The sequence below is a fragment of the Peromyscus maniculatus genome, chromosome 11 (genome assembly GCF_049852395.1).
Source record: "Peromyscus maniculatus bairdii isolate BWxNUB_F1_BW_parent chromosome 11, HU_Pman_BW_mat_3.1, whole genome shotgun sequence".
Lineage (NCBI taxonomy): Eukaryota > Metazoa > Chordata > Mammalia > Rodentia > Cricetidae > Peromyscus > Peromyscus maniculatus.
Window position 1 is genome coordinate 88,201,098 of NC_134862.1, and position 20,201 is coordinate 88,221,298.

Here is a 20,201-nt window from a genome sequence, read left to right on the forward strand (position 1 = left end):
TGCATTAGCACTTACATGCATAGTAGTCCAAGTTGTTGACCTCATGACTTTAAAAAGTAACTCTAAAAAAAAGTCTCATCAAAACAATATACCCTTTTATGAATTACGCCTCAATTAAAAAAAAAAAGTAGCCCCAAATAAGAAGCAGCTCTGAAAAAGAAAATATAACTTAAGATATTTGAAAAAAACAAGGTGAATACAGGTTCAAAAGTAATTAAGATATATTTTCTTAAGGCTATCTAGAATTAGGCTTTAAAGAATTCTACCATTTCAAGTTTACCACTAGTTACTAGATACCTATTTACAAACAAGATGTTCACCTTTTTTGTTCCTTTATCAAGAGAAAAATCTACCTTCAGACTATGAGGGTGGTAATGGGGAGGGACTAGAAAACAAGATTCAAACAATCCCATGCAAATATCACATTTTTCAAATGGAAGAACTCCAAACTGCACTAGAAGTTCCAATCACTAAGACACTTTCCATTGAAATGATTTAAGTATAACTACATGGCACCAAGGTTTAGGCCTAATATAGGCCTGACAACCAAGTCCCTTGTTTTCTGGAAGAAAGGCCTCAAAAGTCCCACTCAATTCCATATAACAATACTTCAAAGATCAATTAGGTTTTCCTTTCCTTAATATTTTTGTTTTTGACTTCTAATCCTAAAGACTAGATTAAAACTTAGCTCATTTCCCAGAAGGCATTGCTTCCCTTTGCTCTATGAAAGAGTCCACCAAGACCTCTTCCTCAAAACCATCTAGCCCCCAGCCTCCAGCCTTTGCGTGTGATGCATCTTTCTCAACATCCTGAAAAGGTAATGTAGGTAAAATATGCTCATAAACATTAGAACTAGTTGTTAGAAAGATGTAACTAGCTTTATAATTTAAGTTTTAAAGCATAAATACTTGCAGCTTAATCTGCACTGACAATGATTGTCGAAGCCTAGAATTCAACATTTACAAATTCTCATTCACACACACAAAACACACTATTATCACACAACTTGTGTCTTGAGAGAATCTTCTGCCTTTTAAATCTTTGGCCTCCCAGTCAATCCCAAATTCAACCAACTTTTCCGAGTTCTGGTAGTTACCTGGACCACTGAGGCATTGCCACAAGACTTCTTCTCTTTTGAAACATCCTTTTTCTCTAGATATTAGGATAGCTACACCAGCTTGTTTCTTCTGTGGTGTATGTTGGTGTGGGATTATCTATTGCTTGATTTTTCATGGATGTGTGTAGCTTCTTTGGGTTGAATTTTCCCTTCTAGTGCTTTCTGTAGGGCTGGGTTTGTAGACAGGTATTGATTAAATCTGGTTTTATCCTGGAATATTTTGTTTACTCCGCCTATGGTGATTAAGAGTTTTGCTGGGTATAATAGTCTGGGTTGGCATCCGTGGTCTCTTAGTGTCTGCATGAGATTTGTCCATGATCTTCTAGCTTTCATAGTCTCTATTGAGTAGTCTGGTGTTATTCTGATGGGTTTACCTTTATATGTTACTTGGTCTTTTTCCTTTGCGGCTCTTAATATTTTTTCTTTGTTCTGTGTGTTTAGTGTTTTGATTATTATGTGGCGAGGGGACTTTTTTTTTGGATCCAGCCTATTCGGTGTTCTGTAAGCTTCTTGTATCTTCATATGTATTTCTTTCTTTAGGTTAGGAAAGTTTTCTTCTATAATTTTGTTGAATATATTTTCTGTGCCTTTGAGTTGGTATTCTTCTCCTTCTTCTATCCCTATTATTCTTAGGTTTGGTCTTTTCATGGTGTCCCAAATTACCTGGACGTTTTGTGTTATGACTTTTTTGTCTTTAGTGTTTTCTTTGACTGACGAATCTATTTTCTCTATCATGTCTTCAGTGTCAGAGATTCTCTATTCCATCTCTTGGAATCGGTTGGTTATGCTCGTTTCTGTAGTTCCTGTTCGTTTTGTCAGGATTTCTATTTCCAGCATTCCCTCAGCATGTGTTTTCTTTATTGTCTCAAATTCATTTTTCAGATCTTGGAATGTTTCTTTCATCTGTTTAATTGCTTTTTCTTGGCTTGATTTGATTTCTTCCCATTTTTTGTTCGTTTTATCTTCCATTTCTTTAAGGCAGTTTTTAATTTCCTCTCTAATGGAGTTTTTCATTTCCTCTTTAAGGGAAGTTTTTATTTCCTCTTTAAGAGAGTTTTTCATTTCCTCTTTAAGGAAAGTTTTTATTTCCTCTTTAAGGTAGTTTTTCATTTCCTCTTTAAGGAAAGTTTTTATTTCCTCATTGAGGGAATGTTTTATTTCTTCTTTAAGGGCCTCTATCATCTTCTTAAAGTCATTTTTAGGGTTGATCTCTTCTGTTTCTTCTGTCATGGTATGTTTAGGTCTTGCAGGTGTAGAATCACTAGGTTCTGATGTTGCCATATAGGTCTTTATGTTGTTGCCTGTATTTTTGCACTGGCGTCTACTCATCTTTTCCTCTGTGTGGTGCAGGTGGTGTCTGTGTCTGAGAGTGCCTCTCTTGTTCTAATTTTTAGTCTTGGTTTAGTAGGGGTTCTTGGTTCAATTGGTGCTATTGGGCTGTTTCTTCAGGGACAGCTGATTTCAGTCGGTGAATTATATACTTATGATTCTCGTGATCTGGTTTGGTGACTGGGTAGCGCCTTCTTCTGTGTTCCCAGGTCACGTTTTGTTCATTTGTCAATTCCTCAGCTGATCTTGTTTCTTCAGATTTCAAACTGTAGGCATCTGAATCCTCTCCCAGATGGGTTTCAGCTGAGCAGGGTAGTCTCACCAACACCTCCAAGTTGTTGGGTTTCACAGGATCAGCAGTTGGGCCCTGGGTTGTCCCCAGACAGATTGTCCAGACTCGCCCTGGTTCCGACCCACGGAGATAGCCTCTTCCCAAGGTGTTGGGGCTAGGGGCGTCCCCGTTCCAAGCTGTGTCCGCCCCCTCCGTCCCTGGGCCTGTCCACCCCTGTGGCCCACCGCCACAGGCCCACCTGCATCCACTTGTCTCCGCCGCTGGGGCTGTATGTCCCTGTCAGCTGCCGCTGGGTCTGTCTGCCTCTGCGGCGGCCAATGGGACTGTATGTCTCTGCCGGCTGCCGCCGAGGGCCTACCTACCTCTGCTTGTCACTGCTGCGGGGCCCATCCACCTCTGCGAACCGCCACAGGGCCTGCACGTCTCTGTCGGTTGCCGCTGGGCTTGTATGTCCCTGTCGGCTGCTGCCACCGGGCCCTTCCACCTCCGCAAGTCGCCGACCTGTGTCCGCTTGTCTCTGCCGCGTGGCCTGTCCACTTCTGTGGGCTGCCGCCAAGCCTGAATGTCTCTGTCGGCCGCCGCCGGTCCTGTCCACCTCCGTCTGCTTATCTCTGCTGCAGGGCCTGTCCACCTCTGTGGGCCGCCACTGGGCCTGAATGTCTCTGCCAGCTGCCGCTGGGCCTAAATGTCCCTGTCAGCCACCGCCGCTGGACCCGTCTACCTCCGCGGGCCGCTGCCACAGGCCTACCTGCGTCTGCTTGTCTCCGCCATCTTGATTCTCCACCCTGGTTTCTTGAGGGTAACTTTCTTCCTGGCTTTTCCTCTCTGGCTTCAGATGTCATTTTGTTACTCAACCAGTTGTCATTTGATGTTCTGATCACCTGACAATGTTTTTTAACCATGCCTGCCACGTTCCTGCTCTGGAGGGGTTCCTAATTAGATAACATAAAGTTAGATAAAAGGCACATGGGAGAGTGGGGCTGCCTCTTCTGCCATTTTGTTCTGAAACCCGAATTCTAGGGCGTCCTTCACCACTACGTTTACCTTGTCATTGCTGGCTTCTAGGCAGCATCCTTTGGGTCTCTTCTGTGATCATGTTTCATACTCACGGTTTTTGCCATTAAATGATCCTGTCACACTATTCCCCCAGCCTGGAGCCAAACAGTCGCATCTCAGCTGTGTTCACAGATGGCAGATGACTGGAGGGGCATGCTACCAGGGTGCAATCCTAGCATTTCAAGACAAAAGCCGTTAAAGGATATCACAGGGTTCTGCAGGGGGCCTCTTGACAGCTTGACAGCTGAGGCTCTAGGCTGAATGGATCAGTTACATGCCAAGGACACAGAACCTAAACGTATCTCAGTCAAGATAAGCTGCACAATCTCTGCCCCAAAGTTGTTGCAAATAATTTTTTCTTAAATCAACTAAAATAGTTTCTCAGACTTTTGCTAGAATCAAGTATAAAAGCTAAATAAAACGTTAACAGACAAATGTTGAACTGTGGTCTCTATTTTGGAGCTTAATAAAGTTGACAGGTGTTAAGTTAAATTAGAGCTTATGAATCTGCTTGTTATCTGCAAAACGTATAAATAGCATCACCAAGTTGCTTGGTGGGTATTTTAACTATAACTCACATGGCTTTGCAAAGGAAGGTAAATAGAGTTTCTTGTTTCTCTCCGACCATCTGGATTCATGCACAGCAACAGAGAGCTTTATTTGTATTGATGAGACTTTACAGTGAAGGGGGAATTACATGTGGCAGTTCGTGTTTTGATTTTCTTGCTTAACTATAAATGTGTTTTTACCAGAGAACTTTGTATGTACCGCAAGGAAATTTAGTGATAATTCACAAAGCATAATTAATCTCCTCAAAGCAAAACATTTATAAGACTGGGGGGGGCAATCATTAAAAGTAATGATATCAAAGTTACCGTGAAAGACACGTGGAGAACCGTGAGCTTCCGTTTACAGTGTGGAAGCCCAAGGACTGTTAGACAGTCACTAGTATGGAGAGGTGCAGGCTCACATCAGGTAGTGAGGTCTCCGATTATGGCAGTGTTTCTCTGCTTAATTGTTTCCTGCCAAACAATCCCATGACAAGAAATGAGATCTGAAGCCACGGGAGGACGTGAGGAAACTTGAGTCCTGGCTAAGCAAAAGAAGCCAAGCTGAAAGACAACTGCACATTACTCTGTGGGGAGTCCGTTTGTGTTCAAACTAACGGTGTCAGTGAACACGGAACTAAGTGTCTAACTCTTCTGCATGGCTCTTTATGGGTTGTTTTTGTCTCTCACGTAGCCCAGGCTGGCTTTCAATTTCCTATGTAGCAAAGGATGACCTTGAGCTGTTCCTCCTGCTTCCTCAGACTGCTGAGGCCACTGGATGTCCGGCTTCCATGCATGGTTGTGACCGTTTCTGTTATTCACTGCAACATTGGGGGTGTTTTATTAACCTTTATTAGCCTTTGCCTCCAAAGAGTCTGTCTCAGAGGTAAACCTGTCTTAATGATCTTTTCAATGTCTGTGTGAGTGGGGAGCACACCTCGCTTTGTCCAGCTGTCTCTACGGTCTCGTTAGTGCTCACATGACCTTAGAAGGTAGATGCTATCTCCCCTGTGCTACAGAGAAATCCAGACAAAGCTAGGGAATCTGGATGAGTAGGCAGAAGAACAGGAAAAAAGTGTTGGAAGCAGGCTGCCTGGCTTCCAGAGCGTCCATTCACTGATTCTTTGGCACTTGGGCAACAGATAGTTTTTCTTTCTCTCTCTCTTTCTTTCTTTCTTTCTTTCTTTCTTTCTTTCTTTCTTTCTTTCTTTCTCTCTCTCTCTCTCTCTCTCTCTCTCTCTTTCTTTCTTCTTTCTCTCTCTCTTTGTCTCTCGGTCTCTTTCTTCCTCCCTCTCTCCCTTCCTTCTTTTTTGTTTTTTTGAGACAGGGTTTTTCTGTGTAATAATCCTGACTGTCCTGGAACTCACAGAGATCCCCCTGCCTCTGCCTCCTCCTCTGCTGGGATTAAAGGCATAGCCACCACATCTGGCCGATAGTTTTCTAATAGGAATTCTTTGTCCTGTTAATGGCATGAAACCAGTAAGGTCATATTTTAAATATAACTCCACATGGTTAGAATATCAATGTCTACTTTATATGTCCCTAAGATAAAGTATGGCCCTATTCAGTAGTGTGATAATATAAGCCATGGTAGTACTCTGTTGTAGACTTTTGGCAAAACTAAAAACAAAAACTCACTCTGGAAATGCTGTGGAACTAACTCTCCCTGCAAGAGTTTATTTCCCTGCCTGGAAACCTAACCTGTTTTATGTCAGGAAACTTCTCTTAGGGTTTGGGGAGGGACAGCCTTGCTTTCAGTTCTTTAAAACAATTGTTCACAGGCCGGGCGGTGGTGGCGCACGCCTTTAATCCCAGCACTCGGGAGGCAGAGGCAGGCGGATCTCTGTGAGTTCGAGGCCAGCCTGGGCTACCAAGTGAGTTCCAGGAAAGGCGCAAAGCTACACAGAGAAACCCTGTCTCGAAAAACCAAAAAAAAAAAAAAAAAAAAAAAAAAACAATTGTTCACACTTGTTCACAACAATGGCCTTTATAGTCCTTCTCTTTTTTTAATTTTATTTATTTATTTATTTATTTATTTATTTTTATTTATTTATTTATTTTGCTGTGCAAGGAATGGAGTCCTAGGCCTTACACCATTAAGTAACACCCACTGCCTCATATATTTCCTTTTTATTTATTTTTTCCTTTTATTTTATTTTACAATACCATTCAGTTCTACATATCAGCCATGGGTTCCTCTGTTCTCCCCCCTTCCACCCCCTCCCCTTTCCCCCAGCCCACCCCCCCTTCCCACCTCCTCCAGGGCAAAGCCTCCCCCAAGGACTGTGATCAACCTGGTAGACTCAGTCCAGGCAGGTCCAGTCCCCTCCTCCCAGACTGAGCCAAGCGTCCCTGCATAAGCCCCAGGTTTCAAACAGCCAACTCATGCAATGAACACAGGACTCGGTCCCACTGCCTAGTTGTCTCCATTTTGTGTGTGTATTGTGGAGGTCACTCCTCTATGTCAGGTGTCTTCCTCAGTTGCTGTCCACCTTAGTTTATATTATAGATAGATAGAGATTTGAGACTGGGTGTCTGTGCAGGTTAGGGTTTTTTTGTGTGTGTGTGGTTTTTCGAGACAGGGTTTCTCTGTGTAGCTTTGCGCCTTTCCTGGAACTTACTTGGTAGCCCAGGCTGGCCTCGAACTCACAGAGATCCACCTGCCTCTGCCTCCAGAGTGCTGGGATTAAAGGCGTGTGCCACCACCGCCCAGCGCAGGTTAGTTTTATGCCAACTTGATACAAGTTGGAGTCATCAGAGAGAAGGGAGCCCCAATTGAGAAAATGCCTCCATAAGGTCGGGCCGTAGGCAAGACTGTGGGATCTTTTCTAAATTAGTGATTGATGTGGGAGTGTCCAGCCCATTGTGGGTGGTGCCATCCACGGGCTGCTGGCCCTGGGTTCTATAAGAAAGCAGGCTGGGCAAGCCATGAAGAGCAAGCTAGTAAGAAGAACCCCTCCATGGCCTCTGCATCAGCTCCTGCCTCCAGATTCCTGCCCTGTTTGAGTTCCTGTCCTGATTTTCTTCTATGATGAGCAGCAATGGGAAGCATAAGCCAAATAATCCCTTTCCTCCTCAACTTGCTTTTGGTGGTGGTGTTTCATCACAGCAAAGGTGACCCTAACCTGTCTCCTCAGCCCCTTCTTACTGATCCTCAGTTATAGTTCTGCAGAAATCGCTACCTGAAGGAGGACAGTAATTTGTGACTTCTGGGTTTTATCTTCAATGGGAGTGGTAGTTTATAAGCATTCCTCCATGACGGGGTCTAGCCTGATGTAGTCATTTCCTCGTGTTCTGTAGGAGATGCCAGACCTTTAGTGCAGACACTGACTGCAGAGTTGCAGGCTGTTGGGGAAGAGGCCGCCGGAGTGAATGCAAATGACCCCCCCAAAGCTCCAGCACCGGCGCTGCAGCCGCTGTTCTCGCTGATCCGAGGGGAGGTGGAGCAGATGGACTCAAGAGCACTCCCCCTCTTCCTCCATCAGGTAAGACCACGCCCTTTGCTCTCAGCCTCACTGGCTGCTGCCAGTGTTTGGAGTCATCTAAAATCCGGTTCTCCAAGATTGATCCCTCCCACCCATTGTTGACCCTAAACGCATGGCTGGTAGAAAATCTGGCCTATTCTGGCAAGTAGACTCACTGCGCCCTGGATGACCTGTCATCTGGACAGTAGCCAGCGCCTTTATTCGGTGATTCAGCCAAGCATAAAGAAGAATCAATATGGCAAGAGTTTGGTAAGCTCCAGCTGCATGCCAAGAGGCCTGCCAGCCACTGAGGGAACAAAGACTCCTAAGACCATGTTCCAAAGAGAGCCGTGGTGAAATGCGAGAAATAAGTTTGTCGGTACAAGTGTGGGATTTTGTGCTGTCAAGAGTGGACAAGTCTAAGGCTCAGCAGTTAACTCTGCCCAGTCAGCAACCGAGAAGAGAAGGCAGCTCTTGAGATGGATGGTTCGGGGTGAGTCGGTGCCAGAGCAGTGGAAACCAGTGGCTGCTCTCCCAGAGGACTTAGCTCAGTTCCCAGCATCCACAGGGCAGCTCACAACCGTCTGAACCTCCAGTTCCGGGGAATCTCAACACCCTCTTCCGGCCCCTGCAGGCATCAGACACACAGAGGTGTACAGACATACACCATGCAGGCAACACCCATACACGTAAATTTTTAAAATGTCTAAAAGAAAAGTGAGCTATCACAGCAGAGCGACTAGGCTGTGGAGGTGTGGCTGTGATGTCACAGTTGAAGACGGGAAGAGGCAGGCGAGATGCGGGATAGAAGCCTTTATCAGTGAGAAGGCCTGTGTGTGTGTGTGTGTGTGTGTGTGTGTGTGTGTGTGTGTGTGTGTGTGTGTGTGTGTATGTGTGTGTGTGTGTACACCCTTGGAGACCAGAAGAAGGTGCTGGATCCCCTGGAGCTGGAGTTGCAGAACATTTCGAACTGCCTGTCATGTGTGAACTCTGGCCCTCTGGAAGAGCATACCTGAGCCCACTCTCAAGACTCAAGCATCATTTTTTTCTGTGGCTGATGAAGTTATGGGTTATGTAGGAGAGTGTCCTTGTTCCTGGGTGATAGAAGTACAAGTGTCAGAGATACTTGGAGTGAACCCTGAAGCTTTTGAGGTTGTTGATTGGGAGAGAAAAGATGTTGGAGGAGAGGCACAGAGAGAAAGCAGATTTCACAAGACGACACTCATTGCCCAATCAAGGGCAAAAGTACGTGGCTGTTCATTTTCCTATGGTTTGAACTCCACTGAAGAATTTCAATGAAACGTTGGGGAAAGGATATTTAAGATAAAGATGGAAATAACAAGGCAGACAGATCTTTTCATGGAGTTTCTGAAAAGTGTGATCCTAATTAGTCTTAATAAAAACCTGGAGTCGGATATGGAGCGTGAAAACTGAAAGATCAGAGAAGCAGAGCAGCAGCTCTGACCCCTCCAGATCCTCTGACCGAATAGGGGGCTGAGATCCTGTCTCCGACACCTTTTGTCTCCACCTCCCTAGTGCTGGCACTAAAGGTGTGCGCCACCACAGCCCAGCTCTCTTTCTCTTTTAGACTGGCTCAATCTCTTGTAGCCCAAGGTGGCCTTGAACTCCTGATCTTCCTGTTTCCTCCTCCCAAGTGCTGGATTAAAGATGTGAGCCACCACTGCCTGGCCTCTATGGTTGACGAGTGGCTAGCTCTGCCCTCTGATCTCCAGGCAAGCTTTATTTGTCAGAACACAAACAAAATATAAGCCATGGTTGCATTAGAATTAAGAAAGTCCTTTTCTATGGCAGTTGATCCTTGGTCAGGGGCAAATCAGGAGGGAAAGAAAGGGCCCATTTTAGCCAGGCAGACAACAGTAATCTTGACTGGGCCTAAAGGTTATCTGTTCTTCACAGAAACTCTGCCCCATTTCCCCAGAAACACAGAGTCCTAGCTGCAGTTCCTCTAACTGCCGTTCCTCCCCTTCTCGGCAGTCTGCATTTGTCCTTGGGAAGGGAGCTCAGTGAGCAGAATGGCATTTTGCTGAGCTATGTGGCTTTTGGCTTCTTTATCGTTATAAAGTTGGTAGAAGCTGAGTTAATGAACATGAGCATGTAGTACAGTGTTTGGTACACAGTAAAAGCCTTACAAATACTATGCAACCAGTCCACAGGCTGCTTGTCAAGACCATGCCTAGTAGCTGCAAAGGATGCTGAGGCATCAGAACCACAGGAATCAGCCATCACCTCTGTGCAGAATACAGAATACCCTGTCACTTCCCAAGGGACATACAGCCAGAGATGGGTGGAAGTATGTTTCAATCATTTTAGTAATTCCCAGTACATCACCTTGTGCTTTTCATCTACATTCATCAGTTGTTAACATTTTCACACATTTTTGTAGTTTTCACATTATGATTTGTACATGTACAAATACTTTTTCCACTCAAGTATTTTAAATTTATTATAGCATATAGCATGAAGTACATGCCACCATATGCATATGGAGGTCTGAGGACAACCCATGGACAGCCTCTCACCTACATGGGTTCCAGGGATCAAACTCAGCTGTCAGGCTTGCACAACAAGCCCTCTGACCTGCAGAGCCATCCCACGGCCTCTAATATGCAAGTGTGGTTTCGCTTCATTAAACCCCATCTGAACTTCCTCACTGTTACGGTGACTTAGATGAAACACAACTTCGACCATGTCACTCAACTGCCCCAGGTCTTCCAGTGGTAATCTCTTATCATTCCTAGGAAAAGCCAACCCCCCCCCACCATGGCTTCCTGTGATCTGTGCCTGTTACCTCTCAACCCTTGATTCCTACCAGTCTCTCAGTGTCTACCAAGAACTCTGGCCTCCTAGCAGCCCCTCAAACTGAGAATATTACTGCTTTAGGGCCTTTGGTATCTCTCCTCTCTCAAGGAGCCACACAACATAGGAACCAGGCGACAGAAGGTAGGAGATGCAGGAGACTAGAGATCATGCCAGAATGTTGGAAGGAGCGTCTTGGTCCGTGGTTCTCAACCTTCCTAATGCTGCAACCCTTTAATACAGTTCCGCATGTTTTGGTGACCCTCAACCATAAGATGATTTCATTGCTACTTCCTAACTGTAATTTTGCTACTTTTATGAATCGTAATGTGAACATCTATATGTAGGCTGTCTGACATCTGCTGTCTCTACCGCTGGTCTAGGTGAAGGGAAATTTGCAGGTGGCAGCCGCACCCCAGGTGGGCAGTTGGTACTGCTACCAGCAGGTCAGATCTTGGGGCAGGGTCTTCTGTCACTGCTTGGTTTCTGAATACTGCTGAACCTGGGCGTACTGAAAGGAGATTTAGACCTTTTTAGACTTCTGAGTATTTGAAGTTATTTAAGTGAGAAATACATAGAAAAATTGCACATTAAAAAGGAAAAGATGAATGTGGATGATGATTGTATAGTTTATATCTTTATCTATCAGTTCAAAAGTAATTGAAATCAAGCCATTAAGCTGGCTCACCAAGCCTGATCACCTGGAACCCACACAGTAAAAGGAGAGAGTCCACCCTCAAAAGTGGACAGTGCACTCACTACACACACACACACACACACACACACACACACACACACACACACACACACACACACGAGAGGGGAGGTGAACAGATAAATGTATAAAACATTTTTTTTTTGAGATAGCATTTCTCTGTATAGTTTTGGAGCCTGTCCTGGAACTCGCTCTGTAGCACAGGCTGGCCTCGAACTCACAGAGATCCGCCTGCCTCTACCTCACGAGTGCTGGGATTAAAGACATGCGCCGCCGCCACCACCCGGCTTGTGTAAAACCTTTGAAAAGTTTTACCTGTGTTTATTTTGAGTGTGTGTTTGTACCCCCTCACACACCACAGCACCTGCGGAGGTGAGAAAACAGCGTGTGGGAATCATTTCTTTCCTCCGTCAGTGTGAGTCCCAGGGATTGAACTTGGGGCATCGTGACAGCACGTCCCTTCCCCTCAAGCCATCTCCCTGTAGATTAGGATCTCACCATCTAACTCAAAACTCAGAACTTGCTGTGTAGGCCACCAGGCTGGCCTCAAAATTCACAGAGATATGTTTACTCGTATGTGCTGGGATCAAAGGGAGGTACAACCACATCCAGCCCCCTCCCAATTGGATTGTTTTGTTAATTAACTATGTTGAGAATATAGCTCAGGGGTAGAATGTATGCTGAACATTTTCAGTCCCCAGCACTGGGGAGTAGGGATGGCGTGAACGAAGGACAACTCCAAAGAAAACAAAGCTCTTTTCATGCCAAGAAAATAGTTTACTATATGAGGGGCTTTTAATAAGGTATACGTGAGATGTTTACCCAGGATCTCAGTGTGTTAGCATGAGGTGGATGAATGTGTGAGAAAACGACTATGCAGGTCTGAACGGTGGGGATGGTCACAAGCCAAGAGCTTAGCAACTCATCCTTTATTGAAGAATGAGAAATCAAGAAATAGTGCATGTAAGCTGGGGTGGTGGTGTACACCTGCAATCCCAATACTTGGGAGGTGGTGAGGAAAATGAAGAACCCAAGGTCATCTTATGGTGTATTATAGCTAATTGGAGGACAGCCTGGGATACTTGAGACCCTGACTCAAAAAGCAAGTTAAAACAAAAGAAAAATAGTAAATGTGTATAAATTATTGATACAGAACTTTAAAAAAATAAAATACAGGTTAAAAAATCTAATTGCTTGGTTAGAAATGTGTTTTCTCCCATCCAGGTACTAACCAGGCTGGACCCTGCTTAGCTTCAGAGATCAGATGAGATTCAAGGTGGTATGGCCATACACTAGAAATATTTTCTCTGCCAGCCCTTAGAGCAGCTCTGGTGTGTGTGTGTGTGTGTGTGTGTGTGTGTGTGTGTGTGTGTGTGTGTGTGTGTGTTCGTGTGTTTGATGAAAATGACCTTGCACAAGATTTCTGTTGGGGGTGTCAGGATCATATATGCTAAAAGGTGCTTTGGGGAGATGGAGTCACTGGAAAGCCTGGGTGCCCTGGGATGGGAGGTGGGTTAGGGATGGGGGGGAGAGTCCCTGCTGCCCTGTGAGGCTCTGGGAACCTTGTCCTTGCTTATCTCAGGGCAAACTCGAGAGCTGTGACATGTGCTCTGCTCCACAGCCTCTAGTCCTGTGTGTTCCCAAGGTCTGAACTTGAGGAAGACGCTACTCCCTCAGACCCCTCAGGAGGAGGAAGGGTTAATCCATTTCCCAGGGTTATCCCAGTGGTAATGTTTGGAAGGAAACATAATTACACCAAGGACTTTCAGAACAGAGATGTTGGTGGGAGGTGTGTTCAAAAGTAAATGAAGCTGGACGTCTCCGTCCTGCAGGGGATCTGGGACTTACAGAAGACACCCTGGTCACCTTGTCAAAGGCGGGGCTGTGGAGAGATGCCTAAGAGAACCTCAGGGTCTTTCCTGCCAACCCCTCTCCGACATTTGGATGAAGCCAGTCATTTTCAGTTTGTTGACTGCACTCACTAGGTGTGGCTGTCCAGAACCCTGGAATTGAAAAGAGGGAAAGAAGATATTGGATGGGAGTTTGAGCCCATCCAGTCTTCCTCAGGATTCCTTCATCTGATGGAACCTAAGCACCCAACAAAGCAGAGTTACAAAGTGATGAATTGGGGGCGGGGGTGTTCAAAGCTGAGACAATTGGATCTCAGGAAGTTCAAAGTCAGCCTGGGTTACATAGTGAGTTCCAGGACGGCCTGAGTTACAGTGTGAGACAATGTCTCAAAGTTTATCATGAGCGCAGTGCATGTCGGTGCACTCCCAAACACTAGGAAAGCTGAGGTAGAAGGCTGGACTTTGTTTCTCATAGATGTGGGTGGTTCTGACCATTTTTAAGATGAAAGTGACACATTCAAGGTCCATGGCTGATAAGTGTCGGGACTTGGACTAGAACAATTGGGTCGTTCACCCAAGAAGCCCCTGACCCACCTGCTCTGCCAGGCTGCTTTTCAGGTGTGGATAAATGGGGCAGTGAGGCTTGCCTCGTTGTCCTGCTCAATATTCGTGGAGGGGCTTTTTACGGAGTAAATATTCTGCATATTTATGTTGAAGTCTCCCTTTTTACCGAGAAACACGCTTACTTTGAAGCATGGGTTTTGTTGCCCTCGTGGTTCCAGAGCTCACAGATGGGGGGGCTGTGGACACCTACAGTCTCAGCACTGGAGGGGTTGACTCAGGAGGGTTGCTGTAAGGTTGAGGCCAGCCTGGTCTACATAGTGAGTTCAAGGTCAGCTTGGGATATAGTTACCCTATGTCAACCCTGACTCAAACAGCAACAACAGCTGCCACAGAAACCTAAAAACTGACTGAAAATTATATTTCTGCACCCCCCCCCAATCTGATTATATATGAATGAAACCCATCAAAACTTCTCACATGAGAGCTGTTACCATGTGCCAATTACAAAAGGTAAGGCGGTGGTGTTAAAGGGCTGGGCATTGTGTTTTCATGTCTAAGAGAAGAACTCTGTGCAGCACGGTTCAATTTTCTTTGCAAGGCCCTAGATGAAAGGGTTCTAGCAATTTCTATTAGGCATAACCCAGTGATGCCCTGGAACCTGCTTTTTCTAGCTCATGGTGATCACACTGAGCAGCTTCCCAGCTGTTGGCAGCTCCATGTTGGATATGACAGGAATGCACACACCACACGCCAGGGCCCCCAACACACCAGAACCGACTCTGAAAGGTTTCTCAGCATACTATTGGTAGCACCATTGTTGTGGAATATTCCATTACATTCCATTACACAGTGTGAAGATAGGTTACTCTGACTGGCTTAATGAAAAGCTAAATGGCCAAAAGCTAGGGAGGATTTTGGGGGCAGAGGGAATGTTGGGAAGAAGAAGGCAGAGTTACCAGCCAGATGCAGAGGAAGCATGACATGTAGGAGATGAGGTAACAGGCCATGAACCACTTGGCAGCACACAAATTAATAGAAATTTGTTAATTTAGTGATAAGAGCTAGTTAGAAAATTAAGCTATTGGCTGAGCTTTTATAATTAATAAGAAGTCCCCCTGTTGTTTATTTGGGAGCTGGCTGGTGGGACAGGAAAAGATTCTCTATGAATGGCACCCAATGTGGGGCAATCAACTCTTCAGTATTCTGCCTTGTCCACAGTTTGGGCCAGGTCCTGGTGAGAGGTGCTACATTTGGCAGTCTTTCTCAGTGGTTAGCGTTACCATAATCCAGACGAAGACATCTAGGTCACTGTTAGAATCTGGGAATCTCTGTCTGTCATAGTAAGCTTTTTCCGTTAAACATTTTAAATGCCATATTCATCAGATATCTGACAGGTTTGAGGGCCATTATCTATTAAGTATATCTGAACTAAACAAACCTAGCCTTAACCTTGAAAACATACCTAACATGATTACAAGTTTGATTATGATAGATGACGAACTACTAACCTGTATTTCTTAATTATATATTAAATTTTCAGATGAGTTGCATAGGTACAGTACCTTAAATGAGTAGAAACATATATGCAGTTTAACAAAAATAACATTAAACTTGTATCAATATGCAAAAATCCATACCAATCTGAAATATTTGAGACTAATAAGTTTTTTTTAGCTTAAGAGTAGATTCAATAATCTACTTTTTTATCCTATCATTTTTATGTTAAAAGTAGAGTCAGTTCAGCCGGGCGGTGGTGGCGCACGCCTTTAATCCCAGCACTTGGGAGGCAGAGCCAGGCGGATCTCTGTGAGTTCGAGGCCAGCCTGGGCTACCAAGTGAGTTCCAGGAAAGGCGCAAAGCTACACAGAGAAACCCTGTCTCGAAAAACCAAAAAAAAAAAAAAAAAAAAGTAGAGTCAGTTCTTTCCTATATCTCCCCCCATTTCATTTATTTATTTTGGAAAAAGATCCTTTGCTTAGTTTCCTCTCTGGCCATTACAAATAACAACTTGCAACAGACCCTCCTAAACAATGACAAACATCTACTGAATGACAAGAAACCATCCATCCCACCTCTTGGGAATGTGGGCGTTGTGTTCTCTAGACTGCCTCCTGCTCTCTGGGGGGTGACAGCATCTCCAGGGAAACCTTAGAAAATTGGGATAATGGTCAAGTCCTGGAAGAACTAGCTGTATTATTTTTTGTTTAGTCTCTGTGTGTGGGGAAAGTGTAGAGCTTATCTGAAGTCTTGGCTGGATAGTCTATGAGGCTGGGCCATCTCAGCTAGCAACTTTGAAGCTGTTCTGGATGTAGATCTTTGAGGAAACTGTAACAGGCATTCTGAGAAGCTGGATCATTTGGGCTACTTGTCTTGTCTTTATTCATATCCGGTCCTTTTGTTCTGAAAACATATAAACTTTTAAAGTTAACATATCCAACTTGTATTAACATAAATATGGAATGTACAGTATGCACAAGTCAGCTAAAGATGATTTGTTTTATATTTGAGCTAGTAAAAGACATCTATCAACTTTGTAAGTCCATTTGGACTGTATAACCAAACTGTTATGAGGACTCTGTAGCCAGCGAGATTTATCATGTCTCATCCAGTCTGAGCTGTTCCCATGTAGAGGGATCAGCATACATGTCCCCTGTCCTGTAGTCTTTATTAATTTTGAAGGAATCCATAGCTTTCCGTTTTCCTATGGAAACAAAAGCACAACCTTTTCCCCAAAGCATTGTTTTTTGAGTTCCATTTTAAAGTTAAGACATTCTTAAAGTTTCTAGGCTGGTTTATTTCAGGAGACCCTTTCACAATCCGATGTCTCCTAGCAACTGTCATTTGCTTATCAGCATTCAAAAAATTAAAAAACAACACAATAAAATACAGGTTCCAGCCTCCCCGTATATTTCCCATCCCTATGTGACTTATTCTTTTATTATTATTATTATTATTTTAAGTTTCTTGAGGTAGAGTTTCTCTGTGTAACCACTGTGACTGTCCTGGAACTCAACTTTGTAGACCAAGCTAGCCTAGAACTCATGGAGATCTGCCTGTCTCTGCCTCCCGAGAGCTGGGATTAAAGGTGTGCACCACCACTGCCTGGTACTTTACTCTTTCTTTAAAGACTCTGTTGTTTTTTATTTACTCATTCATTCATTCATTCATTCATTCATTCATTTATTCATTTATTTATTTTATGCCAGAAGAGGGCATCAGACCCCACTATAGATGGTTGTGAGCCACCATGTGGTTGCTGGGAATTGAACTCAGGACCTTTAGAAAGAGCAGCCAGGGCTCACAACTCTGAGTCATCTCTCCAACTCATACTCTATTATTTTTAAACTATTTATTGATTGATTGATTGATTGATTGATTGAATGACTATCTATATCCTTTTTCTTTTCTTTTTTTTTTCTTAAGCCTACACACATTGTTGAACACACTGTAAACTGTCTAGAGGTTTTTTTCCTGTCTGAACCTGCTATACTACATACCTGTAACCTTTTTTGTCTGCATAAGCCAAACCTTAAACAGCCATGCAGCTTAGACTTTCTCAATCCATAGAGATTTCAAAAAGGTCGAATATTAGCAGTTTCCTGTAGCTCATATTAATAGATCTGTAACATAGTAGAATGACTTGATAAAAAACAGACTCTTAAAAAGATCACTTTAAAATGTTTCAAAGTAAAATAAAATAGAATCCAAGTTTAGACTGAAAATTTACAAGTATTTAATTATCTTTATTTATTTTATTTGTATAAAAATAGTTTTGGTTTTTTTTAACTTAAACTAATATATAATGTGCTTAAATTTGTCTCTACACATACTATTGCTACACATACTATTTCTTGTGGGAAATCTGGCCAAAGTTCTTCCTTTTTTATTGCTTTTATGGCTTTATTGTTCTTTGTACTGGAAAATAGAGATAGGGATCTGCAAATGAAATCCTTTATTTATTTATTTTTACCAGAAACCTAGAGGAAACAGTAGAACGTGTTCTGAAGTGTAAAGTTGTCTGTCTCGGTGGCTCAGCATACACAGGTGCTTGTCAGCAAGCCTGAGCCAGTCCTGGAACACGCTGATGGAGGAAGAGGAAACCAATTCCTGCCAACCTGCTACATGTACCAGACATACACCCACACACATACACATACAAAATAATTGAAGTAAAAGCAATATAGTGTAATGTAAAAAATGCTTATGTGGAATATTTTAAGTATCACGAGTTATGCTTAATGTTATCATTATTTTAGTTTACTGGTCTGGTCATACACACTTTATCTCCTCAAGGTCCTAAAAAAAAAAATCTCTTTTTTTTTTCTAACTATAAGAAGAGAATTTATATGTGGGCACACAGACTATGAGACGGATCTACTTACTACATAAAAATTCTGCTTCTCAACTAAGAAGTTTAGTATGCAGTATAAACAATGGTGAGAACTCCTAAGACGTGATTGTCCTTATGGCATTCCAGTTCCCGGACTGAGATAATCTCCACAGAATACATCATCTTTGTATTGACTTCTTTCCTGTGCTGTGTATTGATGCCAGGGAGGGTTTTGAACCGTGCCTGGCGAGTGCTCCACCACAAGCTCCCTTCCTGGCCCAGACAGCTGTCTGAACACAGAGCATGAATGTATTTCTTTAAGAAGTGCTCGCCGCACTTCTGCAGCGTCGTAGCCCGTCACTGTCCCACGAGGCACTTCCAAAATCCATGGCAAAGGTTGCTGCTTATTAGAGGAAAGACAAACTGAACTCTGTGCTAACGCAATTACTTAACGTGACAGCATCAAACGAAACTATTTAAAATGGTTATTGAGTGGGAAGAAATTGATGCATTTCACTTTTCATCTGCAGGTGTGTTAGCTGCCGAGTGTAAGCCTGGGGACCGGCCTAACTCAAAACGCAGCACTCCAAGACACAAAGAGTGTGGCAATACATGCGGCTCCCCAGAGAAAACAGAGAGCATGTGTCCAGTAATGGCCCTGATTTCTGTCTTAAGGTTACTAGCAGCATAGGAAAGATGGGGGAAGTTGGATATGAGGAATTAAGTGTTGCTTTTAAAGTTTGAAATGATACTTTGCTTACTTTTGTACATTCTTGAGTCTAGACTAAAGACACTTGCTAGATGATATACTATTGGATTCCAGAGCATTTAGTGGAAAATTAAGGCCCCAACACATGTGTGGTTGCAAGACCAGGCCAGATGTAGGAAGGAAACAAGTGCGACACTGAGGATAAAAATATAGTGGAGACTTCTTAGGAGTTCAGAGTTTTTTAATCAAAGAAATTCTTAATTAATTAACTGTGTTTGTTTGTGACAGGGCACTTTGTGTCTAGGCTAGCCTTGAATTGTGGGCTTAAGCTGTTTTGCCTTATCCTCAGTAGCTGGGATTAAGGTGCATGCTTGATTCAGTTTTGTTTTGTTTTGTTTTCATTTAAAGATCCTTTAGAAGGAAACGGGTGAGTGAGAAGCCTCTCCTGGCACCGCCTCCTAACACTGGACTCTAGTGTTCGGTGTATGTGTGGCCCTGCACACCCTCGTTCTCTCTCCCTTTTGTTGTGCTGGGGATTGATCCCAGGTCCCCACACATGCTAGGCAAGCACACTGCCACTGAGCTACATTCTCAAGCTGTATTTATGGTGCTGGACCATGCTAGACAAACATTATCACCTCGCTAGCCTGGCTTTTTTAAAAATAGCAATACAACACCAGGCCTTTAATTAGCACTCACAAAGCAGAAGCCAAAAATCAACAGTTCAGAGTCATCTTTGGCTACATAATGAATTCTAGGCTAGCCTGTGCTACAAGATATCTTGTCTCAAAAAATAAATAGGTCTAGGCATGGGACTGAAGAAATGGTTTAGCAGTTAAGAGCATGTGAATGCTCTTCCAGAGAATGTGAGTTCAATTACCAACACCTGCACTAGGTGGCTCACAGTTGCCTGTAACTCCAGCTCCAGAGGCTGAGCTGCCTTTGGCTTCTGCAGGCACCTGCACTCATTTGCACATACCCATACACAGTCACACAGGTGATGAAAATGAAATAAAGACAGGACTGAAGTGATAGGGAAAGCGCCTGCTGGGCAGGCATGAGAACCTACTCTGGACCCCCAGCATCTGTGTGAAAACACAAGGCGGGTCCCCAGAGCTAACTGGCCAGTCAGCCTAGCCGATCGGTGCGCTCCAAGTCCAATGACACCTTGAGTCAAAAAATAAGGGGTCTGGCCAGGCATGGTGGCACACACCTCTAATCCCAGCACTTGGGAGTTGGCAAGTGGATCTCCGTGAGGTTGAGGCCAGCCTGGGCTACATAGTGAAACCCAGTCTCAAAAATAATACCAATAATAAAGGTGGAGAGCAATTGCAGAAGGTAACTGTCTTAGTCAGGGTTCTATTGCTGTGATGAGATACCAGGACCACAGCAACTCCTATAAAGGAAACG

At 43.9% G+C, this 20,201-nt stretch overlaps 1 protein-coding gene across 3 annotated transcripts in view; it reads left to right on the forward strand.

Annotated features, from left to right (window-relative positions):
* The window catches only part of Cnst (consortin, connexin sorting protein), an 88,828-nt gene that overhangs the window by 43,481 nt on the left and 25,146 nt on the right, over positions 1–20,201 (forward strand). For all 3 annotated transcript variants that reach the window (XM_006974203.4, XM_076548055.1, XM_076548056.1), the window contains one exon: positions 7,643–7,827. In XM_006974203.4, coding sequence (XP_006974265.2) covers positions 7,643–7,827 — 185 coding nt within the window. The remainder of the gene's footprint in view (positions 1–7,642; positions 7,828–20,201) is intronic.